This window comes from Schistocerca serialis, chromosome 6 (genome assembly GCF_023864345.2).
Source record: "Schistocerca serialis cubense isolate TAMUIC-IGC-003099 chromosome 6, iqSchSeri2.2, whole genome shotgun sequence".
NCBI classification, from domain to species: Eukaryota; Metazoa; Arthropoda; class Insecta; order Orthoptera; family Acrididae; genus Schistocerca; species Schistocerca serialis.
The window spans coordinates 530,331,774-530,346,337 of NC_064643.1; the positions used below are offsets into that span (position 1 = coordinate 530,331,774).

Consider the following 14,564-nt stretch of genomic DNA (forward strand, 5'->3'; position numbering starts at 1 on the left):
ATGACTTAATAACAGTATTAAACAATGGAAAATCCAGGATGGAATGTAACAAAACCAGAGACAGAAAGTTGCTACTCACCATATAGCGGAGATGGGTGAGTCGCAATAGGCACAACAAAAAGATTCACACAATTTGAGTGAGGTCTCAGTTCTCTGAGACTGCAAATGTGTGAGTGTGTGTGTGTGTGTGTGTGTGTGTGTGTGTGTGTGTGTGTGTGTGTACTGCTGACAAAGGCCTTAATGGCCGAAAGCTATGATTGTGTGAATCTTTTTGTTGTGTATCGCGACTCAGCATCTCCGCTATATGGTGAGTAGCAACTTCCCTTCTCTGGTATTAAAATAACAGTATTAAATATTTTAACTAAAGTGAAATAGAAAAAAATTAAGAAGAATTCCTTCATATTTTATATCATCTTGAGAGGACTGGTGCTCCCTGGAGTCGGCTGCCTGCATCTACAATTGAAGTTGAGGAAAAGAACTCAACGGTCATTTTTTTGTAAACTTAACAGAACGAGAAGCTTTCAGAAGATGAGAAATATAATTAAATTATGCATAGTGATTGACACAGCATAAGAAACGACACAAGGCAAAGTAAATGAACAATAATACAATTTCATACACGCAGAACATTTCATAACAATGCAATTTTACTAATATTCTCTTTTCATTGCAAGCGAAAAGACAATTCCCAATCAATTTCTTTCATTCTTTCCTTTAATTTTTGTTTATTGTAATACAACATGACAATAGAACACAGAACCACAATACCATGCAAGAATAAAGCATGTGATTGCAAAAAGCTCAAAAGTATACAGACATCTCTAATAAGCAAAGGACAGGTCTATTCTCTTTACTCTTGTACTACTTGCTGCTGCTGCTGCTGCTGCTGCTAATACTTCCACATCCTCTACTACAGTTACTGTTTAATTAATAACTGCTCCTAAAAAATGTAAAAGTCAATATGTAATAGAGAAGCACTGACAGTTTTTCGGTAAATATTTTGAATTATTCAAAAACAATTTAGCTCATACCTGATAAGAGGGGTGCTATAGGGAGAGTGGGAGACTACTGGAAAGGAGTTTGAAATCAAATCATGAATTACAGGAAAATTTAAAAAGTAAGAATTTCAAGCACCTCTGGGGTCCTGTATATGCACTGTAGAATTAAGTATCACTTCTATTATGATAAAGGAGATTCTGTGTGGAAACAACATGACTGCAAGCCGCTATTGCTGACCTATCACCATACCATCTTGAAATTTTCCACATTGTGCCATTTGAGCACAGGATCTCCCATCTGTGTGAGTACTGTTAACAACCAGATGCAGGGAGAACAAATTTACTGTCTGCTGTAGCAGGAAACGCCACAATCTTACTTTAAAATTTTACTTCTAAAATTGTTTAATGCTAAAAGGAATGTACAGGATAACAAGTGGGCTAGTTATGAAAGCAAATATAAAGCTTTCTACGTCTTCCATAAATATTCCCGACCACATAAGCAATTACATATCATTTTGTTTGAGGTCATACTTATTTTAGAATGTGACTGCAACATTGTACTTGTAACCAGAAAGTACTCAGCAGATCTATTAAAGTACTCAGTAAGTGTTTAAGAGTGTGTTCACTTGAAGCCATTCCCATTACTACACATACCAAGCAATGCCAGAGAACTCTTAAGAGAGCTTAGCATCAACATTTAAAAAGACTTGCTGGTTGCAGCAAGACATAGTACTGGAATTATTTTCTTGCTGTGTCACTCACATATGGTATAGAACTGGTAAAGGTATAGATCAGATCTTGACAAATGAAGTTAATAAAAGTGTAAACTGACGCATTCCATGCTCTCTGTGTGATCCACAGAACATAAGACTAATTAATTTGTCCCCAGTCACATCAATTAATATAATAAGTGAAGGTTTCCACTTCATGTGTAATGTAGGCATGCTCGTTCCCAAGTGCCGACCCCTAACAATCTGCCCTTTGTTAAAGTCACTTGTGTCAATGGTTTTGCCAATTTGAATCTCTCATAGCCAGTAGAATAATTACCCACTTGTCTCTGCTCTGCTTATATACTTTTCTTGCTGCATCATGTGCCTGAATGTGTTGCCATTCAGTCTTGTGATGGCCAGTGGTTGTAACATTTTCTCTACATTATTATCTGTGAGAAAATGGTCATGTTTCAGAGAATGAAATAAGAATACAGTACTCCTTATAATAATTCATTGTGTGCTTTATTTTCTCATTAATCAACTCTCTTTCCATTTCAAATCAGCTACTAGTGCCAAGTGATCTGAAGGAAAGACAACGTTTGGTAAAGCAGTGTGCTGTTTTAGTTCCTCTTCAGTAGGTAAAGGAACAACCTGGAAACAGAAAATAAACCATATTGAATATAAAATTTTAGATTTTTGATACATATCTGCTTACATACAGAAGAAAAACACACAAAAAATTATGATTGGACATCTCACCACAAGATAAATGATGGGTGAGGATGAGCATAATCTTGTCCACTGCCAGCACACGCGCACACACACACACACACACACACACACACAGACACACAGAGAGAGAGAGAGAGAGAGAGAGAGAGAGAGAGAGAGAGAGAAAGAAATCCTTGAGAACCAGGAATTACCCATGTATCGTATATAACCTTGAAAAACTGGGAAATTCAAACGAAGTACTGGAATTTAAAACATTCTACTCTACTGTAATAAACAATAAAGTCAATATTTTTGTATGCTGTTTGAATTCATTTTGTTTAAAAATGTGCAATGAAGAGCAGAAAAGTTTGGAGCAAATCATTTACAAAGCCTTGATGAGTCTGATAGAGACAATAACAAACACAAACACACACACAAATTTCAAGCTTTCACAAGCCACGGTTGCTTCAACAGGAAAGAGGGAAGGAGAGGGAAAGACGAAAGGATGTGGGTTTAGGGGAGAGGGTAAGGAGTAATTCCAATCCCGGGAGCGGAAAGACTTACCTTAAGGGGAAAAAGGGACAGGTATACACTCGCGCACACACATACACACATCCATCCGCACATATACAGACACAAGCAGACATATGTAAAGGCAAACTCTTTGCCTTTACATATTTAAATCAATTAGGTAACTGACAGGTTTGGAATACAAGTGCTGAAAATCACACTGTGGTGCACCCTTACCACAAAAAGCAATAACCCTCTTATGAGGCGTCAGCATTCAATTCATGTGTATTTCCTCACACAACTTTTGTAGTAATTCATCACAATTAACCCAGTTTTGACAGAAAGTTTAAAATACTTTACTTCTGTCTTGCAATGTGTAACACATCACAGTGTCAACTCTCTCATTGTCTTGTGTTTTAATGTAAAATCAATATCTATTATTGCCCACCTCATCATTATTCTGTAAGTAAAACATCAATGCTACTCTCAAGTCACTGCTTTACATCAAAAGGTTACTGCTGTATATAGTTTTAATGAAAGCCAGCTCAAGTCATGCACAAATACATTCCACTAAGAACAAAATGAAACTTATTGTAACTTTAGTGCAAAATATCTTATGGACTTTATACTTTAAAATTTTCAAAAAAGTTTTTATTGTTTTAATGACATCTTCTACCAGATCCTTTAACTGTTTTAAATTTTTCAGTTAAACTTCCTAAAATTAACTGATTAACAACAATACATGCAACTTTTCACAACATCTCTTTAAAACGTGTGGTTTAAGTCAACAACAACTAACAAAATAGTAACTCTTCTTCTTCTTCTTCTTCTTCTTCTTCTGTCATAATGTAACCCTTCCTTCCTCTGCTGGTAGCATACGTAATTGAAAATGTGTTGGTATTGCTATGACAGTGCCGAAAGATATTTTCAGGTTCTGGACCCTAGTTGCACATCAGTAAACCTTTAAAAATACGTTGTTACTGAAAGTAAAAAAAGATTATCAAAATTTTATTTTATTTTAAGTTCATTTGTTGTGGTCATAAAGAATGCTGACACCTCCCTCCCTCCCCCCCCCCCCCTTCCCCCAAACCCTCTCCATTGATACTGCTACAGTTCGTTAATAAATAAAAGTAACATCAAATTATATCCATTAGTTTAAGTTACATACCTGTGTCACCTGTAAGTTACATACCTGTGTCACCTGTAAGTTATCTGTCTGGAAGAATATATAATCTAAACATCCAGCGAATCCTTCAGTGTAGTTTGTGAAATCTGGTGTCCCACATGCACTTGCAATATTGAATTTGTGCGATAAACAAACACCTTTCACAGTCTCTGCTTCATCTGTACAAATGAGTGGAATAGCTAACAATACAAGAGTGCACTGTATAGATGAAAGCACTCAGCACACACAAGTTCATTTAAGTCTCAAGGCAATTGTCTTTAAAGATATTACATATTTTCTTATTACAAAAGAGATTCATTAACCACTTAAGTTAAAATTACAAGATACGTCAAAGAAATATCACTTACTGCTTGACCAGTCGAGAGCATCTTCCGTAACCACCTGCTGCGTCATAAGTTGATAGACTCCACATTCTGGTGTGCTGTTGAAGTCGCCACACAAGAGAAGTGTCGCCTCTTTGTCTGGAAGCTACAAGAATAATTTAATCTACAGCATTTTTGGACCAGATTCACAGTTTTGAAACATTATTTTGTGTGACAGACAATGAGGCATACTAGGACTGTACATTAAATTTCTTTGCTCTACATATATTTGGGTAACATTATTCTATACACAGTACGCAAAAGAACTTGCCCCCCTTCTAACAGTCGTGTACCGCAAGTCTCTAGAGGAACGGAAGGTTCCAAATGATTGGAAAAGAGCACAGGTAGTTCCAGTTTTCAAGAAGGGTCGTCGAGCAGATGCGCAAAACAATAGGCCTATATCTTTGGCATCGATCTGTTGTAGAATTTTAGAACATATTTTTTGCTCACGTATCATGTCATTTCTGGAAAACCAGAATCTACTCTGTGGAATCAACATGGATTCCGGAAACAGCGATCGTGTGAGACCTAACTCGCTTTATTTATTCACGAGACCCAGAAAATATTAGATACAGGCTCCCAGGTAGAGGTCAGTTTCCTTGACTTCCGGAAGGCGTTCGATACAGTTCCGCACTGTCGCCTGATAAACAAAGTAAGAGCCTACGGAATATCAAACCGGCTGTGTGACAGGATTGAAGAGTTTTTAGCAAACAGAACACAGCATGTTGTTTCAATGGAGAGATGTCTACAGATATTAAAGTAACCTCTGGTGTGCCACAGGGGAGTGTTATGGGACCATTGCTTTTCACAACATATATAAATGACCTAGTAGATAGTGTCGTGAGGTTCCATGCGGCTTTTCACGGACGGTGCAGTAGTATACAGAGAAGTTGCAGCATTAGAAAATTGCAGCAAAATGCAGGAAGATCTGCAGCGGATAGGCATTTGGCGCAAGGAGTGGCAACTGGCCCTTAACATACACAAATGTATCGCGAATACATAGAAGAAGGATCCTTTATTGTATGATTATATGATAGCAGAACAAACACTGGTAGCAGTTACTTCTGTAAAATATCTGGGAGTATGCGTACGGAACAATTTGAAGTGGAATGATCATATAAAATTAATTGTTGGTAAGGTGGGTGCCAGGTTGAGATTCACTGGGAGAGTCCTTAGAAAATGTAGTACATCAACAAAGGAGGTGGCTTACAGAACACTTGTTCGACCTATACTTGAGTATTGCTCATCAGTGTGGGATCCGTACCAGGTCACGTTGACAGAGGATATAGAGAAGATCCAAAGAAGAGCGGCACATTTCGTCACAGGGTTATTTGGTAAGCCTGATAGCGTTACGGATATATGTAGCAAACTCAAGTGGCAAACTCTGCAAGAGAGGAGCTCTGCATCGCGGTGTAGCTTGCTGACCAGGTTTCGAGAGGGTGCATTTCTGGATGAGGTATCGAATATATTGCTTCCCCCTACTTATACCTCCCGAGGAGATCACGAATGTAAAATTAGAGAGATTCAAGCACGCACAGAGGCTTTCCGGCAATCGTTCTTCCCACGAACCATACGCGACTGGAACAGGAAAGGGAGGTAATGACAGTGCCACGTAAAGTGCCCTCCGCCACACCCCGTTGGGTGGCTTGCAGAGTATAAATGTAGCTGTAGATACTATTCCACAGAAGTAGAGAATGGGATTCACAATAGCCAGATTTCTGGTTTTACTGTCCTCAACTCACCTCCACCCAGTAATGCAGCCAATGGCTCATGACTGCCACAGCACTACAGGGTGTGCATGCGGTATATTGTATGACCATATAGTCTCTGTACATTTTCACGTCTGTATCAGTTCCAGTTTCGTAGATTGTTACACAACCAAATACTGGGAATATTATAATATTCATATAATTCATCTTTTCAGTGGTGCAATAATTAAACTGGGGTAGTAATCCTGGCTTATCTTTTTTATACACTGAAATGTGTACAAATGTTTGCTGAACTCCCTACGACTGACTTACAATGGAAAACCGCTCTCAACCTGTACAGTATAATTTTTCTTTTTTTACTAATTGATTTACAGTGAAAAACCACTCTCGGCCTATACAGTATAATTTTTCTTTTTTTACTTACCGATCTTCCTACACTTAGTAAAATATCTTGAAGATATAGAATTATCATTCCAGCCTGCAGAAGTCGTATGTGATCAGCATCTGGATGGAAATATAGATGGGTGTTGCCAACAACTAAACATCTTTGTGAATTAACACAATCCAGCACAGTCACCTTAAATAGTAAAGAATGCAGGTTACACTTCAACATAAAATCAAAATCCAGAAAAAGCAATAAAACAGGTGTGAGATTTTTACCTGCAATGAAGTTGTTCTTGCCTGTAGCCTAGTAATCAGAGGTTCATTTGTTCTAATTTTTTGCCACAAATCCGAAAATAAAGGATTTTCAGGCAGTTCTTCAGAAAGAATCAAATTATGAGTATCTAATAACCTGTAACGAGACAAAATGATAGCACAATAAATACCCATTATACCTAGAATGGTTAACACTGAATGTTAACTTTCAAAACTGTCGGTAAACAATACTAATAATTGATGGAGGCTCTGAGTGTTGTCTCTACTATTACTCTTCTAGATTAATGTGGTGAAATGTTATCATGCCAGACTCTTGAATCTCACTTTTGTAAATCAAGTACAGCCTTTAATGAACTTATCATTCTTACACTTTAACACCAGAATGTTTTGTTACGGATATTGATAATTACACAAGTTTATTTTTGAAAGAGAGCGTAGATAAGCAGAACGAATTAATGCCAGTCATTCAATTGCAAATTACAGGTGTCAATACACAGGTAGATAATGTAGAAAGAAATTTCAAAGAGAAAATAGCGAACTCTCATATTATAAGCGTAATTAGATTGGAGGAACAATTTAGAGTAATTATAGATCGAAAGGTTACCGAGAAAATAACATCCGGAAACGTATCACCTATTCCTTCTTCCAAACTTAGTGATACCAGGAAGGGTATGGATGACCTGTGGAGAGAATTTAAGCTTATCCAAGATAAAGAAGAAAAAAGGGTAACTTCACTTAATGTTGTATTAACTAGTGAAGTGGTGACCCATTTGCAATGCAGAGCTAATTCAGGGTTATCTAGACAATTCCCTAAATTTAAGCGGACGGAGATGTACATATGACCCATTTCTTAAAAAGATTTAACCAAGCTTTACCAAAAAACTGGGAAGATTCCAAGAAGATGGAATTTGCTTTGGGGTATCTTCTAGGGGAAGCCTCAGAATAGGGAACAGTAAATACTGAGAATTTTTCCTCTTGGGGAGACTTTCAAAAGAAATTTAAAGAGAAGTACTGGTCAGCCAGTGCTCAAGAAAAGTTAATATCAGGTCTATAGGAACCAAAATATTATAATAATACTTGGCGTACTATAAGGAAATATTTCAATTGGCATTTAACACAAGCAAAGTATTTGATAAGCCAATGGAAGAAGAAGGCTTCCTCTTTCATTCCTTAACCCCATTCCATATTAACCTACTAGATTTCCTTCTCTTCCTTTTCCTACTATCAAATTCCAGTCACCCATGACTATTAAATTTTCATCTCCCTTCACTATCTGAATTATTTCTTTTATCTCACCATGCATTTCATCAAACTCTTCGTCATCTGCGGAGCTAGTTGGCATATAAACTTGAAGTACTGTGGTAGGCATGGACTTCGTATCTATCTTGGTCACAATACTGTGCTACTACAGTAGTACAAGTGTATACGCCATGTAGCTCTGCAGATGATGAAGAAATTGATGAAATGTATGATGAGATAAAAGAAATTATTCAGGTAGTGAAGGGAGATGAAAATTTAATAGTCATGGGTGACTGGAATTCGATAGTAGGAAAAGGGAGAGAAGGAAATGTAGTAGGTGAATAAGGATTGGGGGTAAGAAATAAAAGAGGAAGCCGTCTGGTAGAATTTTGCGCAGAGCATAACTTAATCATAGCTAACACTTGGTTCAAGAATCATGAAAGAAGGTTGTATACATGGAAGAATCCTGGAGATACTAGAAGGTATCAGATAGATTATATAATGGTAAGACAGAGATTCAGGAACCAGGTTTTAAATTTTAAGACATTTCCGGGGGCAGATGTGGACTCTGACCACAATCTATTGGTTATGAACTGTACATTAAAACTGAAGAAACTGCAAAAAGGTGGGAATTTAAGAAGATGGGACCTGGATAAACTGACTAAACCAGAGGTTGTACAGAGCTTCAGGGAGAGCATAAGGGAACAATTGCCAGGAATGGGGGAAATAAATACAGTAGAAGAAGAATGGGTAGCTCTGAGGGATGAAGTAGTGAAGGCAGCAGAGGATCAAGTAGGTAAAAAGACGAGGGCTAGTAGAAATCCTTGGATAACAGAAGAGATACTGAATTTAATTGATGAAAGGAAGAAATACAAAAACGCAGTAAATGAAGCAGGCAAAAAGGAATACAAACGTCTCAAAAATGAGATCGACAGGAAGTGCAAAATGGCTAAGCAGGGTTGGCTAGAGGGCAAATGTAAGGATGTAGAGGCGCATATCACTAGGGGTAAGAAAGATACTGCCTACAGGAAAATTAAAGAGACCTTTGGAGAAAAAAGAACTACTTGCATGAATATCAAGAGCTCAGATGGAAACCCAGTTCCAAGCAAAGAAGGGAAAGCAGAAAGGTGGAAGGAGCATATAGAGGGTCTATACAAGGGCGATGTTCTTGAGGACAATATTATGGAAATGGAAGAGGAGGTAGATGAAGATGAAATGGATGATATGATACTGCGTGAAGAGTTTGACAGAGCACTGAAAGACCTAAGACGAAACGAGGCCCCGGGAGTAAACAACATTCCAATAGAACTACTGACGGCCTTGGGAGATCCAGTCCTGACAAAACTCTACCATCTGGTGAGCAAGATGTATAAGACAGGCAAAATACCCTCATATTTCAACAAGAATATAATAAATCCAATCCCAAAGAAAGCAGGTGTTGCCAGATGTGAAAATTACGGAACTATCAGTTTAATAAGTAACAGCTGCAAAATACTAACACGAATTCTTTACAGACAAATGGAAAAACTGGTAGAAGCCGACCTCGGGGAAGATCAGTTTGGATTCTGTAGAAATATTGGAACTTGTGAGACAATACTGACCTTACAACTTATCCTAGAAGAAAGATTAAGGAAAGGCAAACCTACGTTTCTAGCATTTGTAGACTTAGAGAAGCTTTTGACAATGTTGACTGGAATACTCTCTTTCAAATTCTAAAGGTGGCAGGGGTAAAATACAGAGCGAAAGGCTATTTACAATTTGTACAGGAACCAGATGGCAGTTATAAGAGTCGAGGGGCATGAAAGGGAAGCAGTAGTTGGGAAGGGAGTGAGACAGGGTTGTAGCCTCTCCTCGATGTTATTCAATCTGTATATTGAGCAAACAGGAAAGGAAACAAAAGAAAAATTCGGAGTAGGTATTAAAATCCATGGAGAAAAAATAAAAACTTTGAGGTTAGGGGATGACATTGTAATTCTGTCAGAGACAGCAAAGGACTTGGAAGAGCAGTAGAACAGAATGAACAGTGTCTTGAAAGGAGTATATCAGATGAACATCAAAAAAAGCAAAAACGAGGGTAATGGAATGTAGTCGAATTAAGTCGGGTGATGCTGAGGGAATTACATTAGGAAATGAGATGCTTAAAGTAGTAAAGGAGTTTTGCTATTTGGGGAGCAAAATAACTGATGATGATCAAAGTATAGACGATATAAAATGTAGACTGGCAATGGCAAGGAAAGTGTTTCTGAAGAAGAGAAATTTGTTAACATCGAGTATGGATTTGTGTCAGGAAGTCGTTTCTGAAAGCATTTGTATGGAGTGTAGCCATGTATGGAAGTGAAACATGGACGATAAATAGTTTAGACAAGAAGAGAATAGAAGCTTTCGAAATGTGGTGCTACAGAAGAATGCTGAAGATTAGATGGGTAGACTAATGAGGGGGGTATTGAATAGAATTGGGGAAAAGAGGAGTTTGTGGCACACCTTGACAAGAAGAAGGGACCGGGTGGTAGGACATGTTTTGAGGCATCAAGGGATCACAAATTTAGCATTGGAGGGCAGCGTGGAGGGAGACCAACAGATGAATACACTAAGCAGATTCAGAAGGATGTAGGTTGCAGTAAGTACTGGGACATGAAGAAGCTTGCACAGGATAGGGTAGCATGGAGAGCTGCATCAAACCAGTCTCACGACTGAAGACCACAACAACAACAGCAACATGCTGTTTGTAGTAGCTTACGTGCATTCCTACTTTTTTATTCATTAACAGGGTGTATACGGCCCGGGAGATCCGGGAAAAACCCGGGAAATTTTTCATCCGGGACAAATCCGGGAATTTTTTAGAATTCCAGGATTTTTCATTGTTTTTGATTTTAGTTAAAGTTTTGTAGGTTTGACGTGTAAGATCTGATACGCTGACAAAGAACTTTGGTCCACTACTGCTGAATAATACTGCAGCAATGAAACATAAATCAGAGAATAGTACCAAAATAAAAGTTTAGTTGCATAGAAAATTTACACAATGCACAGACCAGAGTGCCGGCACCGAAAAGTGTAAGAGGCTTTAGATCGAAGATTATGCAGTACGTCTGTAACAACTAACGTGCATTTGATGTGTGTGACGTCACAATTGTTTACATTGCTAACAGACCATCAGAAAATATTACAAATAGTGGCTTGAGATGCATTACTTTCAAAGTAAATTTCCACGCAAGATGATTTATGTTACGTATGAGAATGTGCAGTGAATTTCTTAAATCACAGGGCATTATAACTCTCATTCAAAACTTAACACTTTGAGGCTCAGCCACTTGAAAAATGTCGGGCCCAGAAGATAAGTCATTTATGCCACTATTTAAAATTTTACCGGCACATTTGTATTTGATATGATTCAAGTTAGTTTTCATATTTAATGTTGTTCTTTCATAGATAAAAAATTATGCAATCGGTGGCAAAAAGTGTAATTGACCTTCAAAAAAATGTGCATAATGTGTTACTGAGCAATGTCGCAAATCTCTTCATGCCAGAACACTTCGACTTTTCTACGCAACTGATAATCATTTTGGCACGATTTTAATTGCCAAATTAGAGCCTGTTAGTAGGCCTAAGGACTTCCTTTCATTGTAGGACTAATAATAGTGGATGCCAATAGACGATGCAATTCTCGTTCGTACATACACTTCTACTTATGAGTTAACCGGTGTAGAAACGCACTTTGCCAAGTTGAGCGAGCTCAGCCTACCTTCGTAACGTACACGCCGCGGCCTGTCTTTCTCGTAGGCCTCGTGCTCCGAATAACTGCCGTCATTCGCTAGCGAGATCACGTGCCATGAGCTATGACCGGCTGACGAAAGTGCATTGCTCAACGCAATCTCAATACAGTTTCAGAAGCTATCGTGCTGTAATTTGTGGAATTTATGTATATACTTTCGCAATATGAAAATAAACTCTGTGCATATTGTCTCGCATCAAACAACTTTCCAGACGCATTGTTTTTCCTGGATTTCGTTTCCTAAAGTGCTGGGACGTCCTCCGCCGGTATAAGACCTTTACGATTCAAAGGACTGATAGGTTTTTCAGCTCCGAGGGAAAGTATACTGCTACTTAACATGGATGTATTTTCACCCGCTTTATACGTAATTTCATCCGGGAGAAAGTGTGTTTTTAACCGTGAAATCCGGGAAAAATACGGGAAATTTTTTTTCTTGTCCATGTAGACACCCTGATTAATAAACCTACCCCTATTTGATTTTGTATTTATAACTCTGTATTCACCTGACCAGAAGTCTTGTTCATCCTGCCACCAAACTTCACTAATTCCCATTATATCTAACTTTAACCTATCCATTTCCCTTTTTAAATTTTCTAACCTACCTGCCCGATTAACGGATCTGACATTCCACGCTCCGATCCGTGAAATGCCAGTTTTCTTTCTCCTGATACCGATGTCCTCTTGAGTAGTCCCCACCCGGAGATCTGAATGGGGGACTATTTTACCTCCAGAATATTTTACCCAAGAGGACGCCATCGTCTTTTAACCATACAGTAAAGCTGCACGCCCTCGGGAAAAATTACGGCTATAGTTTCCCCTTGCTTTCAGCCGTTCGCAGTACCAGCACAGCAAGGCCGTTTTGGTTAGTGTTACAAGGCCAGATCAGTCAATCATCCAGACGGTTGCCCCTGCAACTACTGAAAAGGCTGCTGCCCCTCTTCAGGAACCACACGTTTGTCTGGCCTCTCAACAGATACCCCTCCGTTGTGGTTGCACCTACGGTACGGCTATCTGTATCGCTGAGGCACGCAAGCCTCCCCACTAACGAAAGGGGGGGAAGACATAGTATCTTTTGAAAATAAAGAAGTTGATAAGTCAAGGAGGACTCTAGGGAGTAAATGATATATTAAAGAATGAATGCGAAGTTTAAGATATAAATCTATCTTTACCAGAAGATACTTAATGGTATACATATAAATGTATACTACGCTAATGAACCGTGAGCCCTACTCAGAAAGGGCAAGAGGCGGGGGGGGGGGGGGGGGGGGGGGGGGGCGTAACTGGCATTCACTAAGTATAAAGGGCAGGCGTATCTACGTGGAGATGGGACGATCTGTGGCCTAAACAACTGGGATGTTTTGTAAGGGGCATACCCACCAGAATGGGAAGAGGAAGTGCTCTCAAAAGGTCAATCCACAAGCAATAAATAGGTGCTGATCCTAGGAGAAGGGAACAGTATCGTGACAAACAGTCACAAATTTTATACGGATTATTCTGGGAAGTGTGAATTCTATGGACGACTAGCATTATTATGTTTCGTGGAAATAAATGAGTGTCAAAAGAACACTTTCATTTCATTCAGAGTTCCTCCAAGCTACAAATAATCAAAATAGTACATACTAGGAAAAAAGGTAATACAAAAGATAGGAATAGAAAATAGATTACTCATGTGTCATAAACACCTGAAGTTTACGATTGGGGGAAAAAAAGGGGGCGGGAATAAAGGAAATAAAGAAAAGAAAGAGTGTCCTCACAATTCCTAAGTATTAGTAATGCTAACTAAAACCACGAGTAAATGCTTATGTCTTATTAACTAAGTAAAATAAGAAAATAGTAGATGAACAATAAGCAAAAGATCGTTCAAGAGAGAACAGAGAATTGTTATTGAAAGGAAAGATATGTATATAAACATATGTAAGAAATGTATACTGTTAAGATATGAAATATTACGAGTGATATTATGTCCATAACGATTATGTATAAAAAAATTGCATGTTCAATCTGGGGGCGGGGGAGATATGTAGTGATTTGAGAATTTCTGTGTAAATTCTAGAAACACTCAGCTTGCTACCTTCTCGAACACACGATATTCTGGATATGAGTGTGGGATGGTAGAATCCTACCTACTGCGTGTCACATGTTTGTGTGTGCAGGTTTAAAATCAGTCGCGGGCAGAAAGTAGACGTGGCAGACGAACGGCACCGAGTACCTGTCGAGCAATCCATAGATGTTTTAGTAAGTATGTAAGGAAGAACCACGGAGTTTACATGCAGCTCTGTGCTTATTGGGTCATTGACTATTGTTATTAAAACAAAAACAGATTAAAAAGAAATCTTTAAAACTCTTGACATAACCTTGCTATAGGCCAGACTTATTTTCTGATTTATGTTAAGAAGTTTTGGTATCAAAGCCAATTTTCTTTTAACTGTAATTTAATTTGTTTCTGACGTTCGACTGTACGAGGGACTTACCAGAAGTTATATATTTATGTTGAAAGTGAGAGTTTTATTGTGTATGGAAGTCAAATACATCGTTAATTGAAGAAAAGCAATGTATGTATGTCTACTTTGAAATAAGTAGAAAGAGTTTAAAAATTCTTGTACCTAGCGTTATTCGACGGAGAAGAAGTCAAGAGGGTTTCCAGCAGCCGGCTATCCAGTAAAGAAGAGTGGCTGCAAATTCCAGGTAAGTCACCTCGTAAAGAAGTGAAAGA

General features: G+C 38.4%; 1 protein-coding gene across 1 annotated transcript in view; it reads right to left on the bottom strand.

Annotated features, from left to right (window-relative positions):
* Positions 1-2,208: 2,208 nt before the first annotated feature.
* Positions 2,209-14,564, bottom strand: part of LOC126484172 (2',5'-phosphodiesterase 12) — a 67,458-nt gene continuing 55,102 nt past the window's right edge. Inside the window, exons 4-8 of the mRNA XM_050107580.1 lie at positions 6,847-6,979; positions 6,611-6,763; positions 4,463-4,583; positions 4,122-4,273; positions 2,209-2,359 (exon numbers count right to left, since the gene is read on the bottom strand). Of these exons, the coding sequence (XP_049963537.1) occupies positions 2,246-2,359; positions 4,122-4,273; positions 4,463-4,583; positions 6,611-6,763; positions 6,847-6,979 (673 nt within the window). The 3' untranslated portion in view covers positions 2,209-2,245. The remainder of the gene's footprint in view (positions 2,360-4,121; positions 4,274-4,462; positions 4,584-6,610; positions 6,764-6,846; positions 6,980-14,564) is intronic.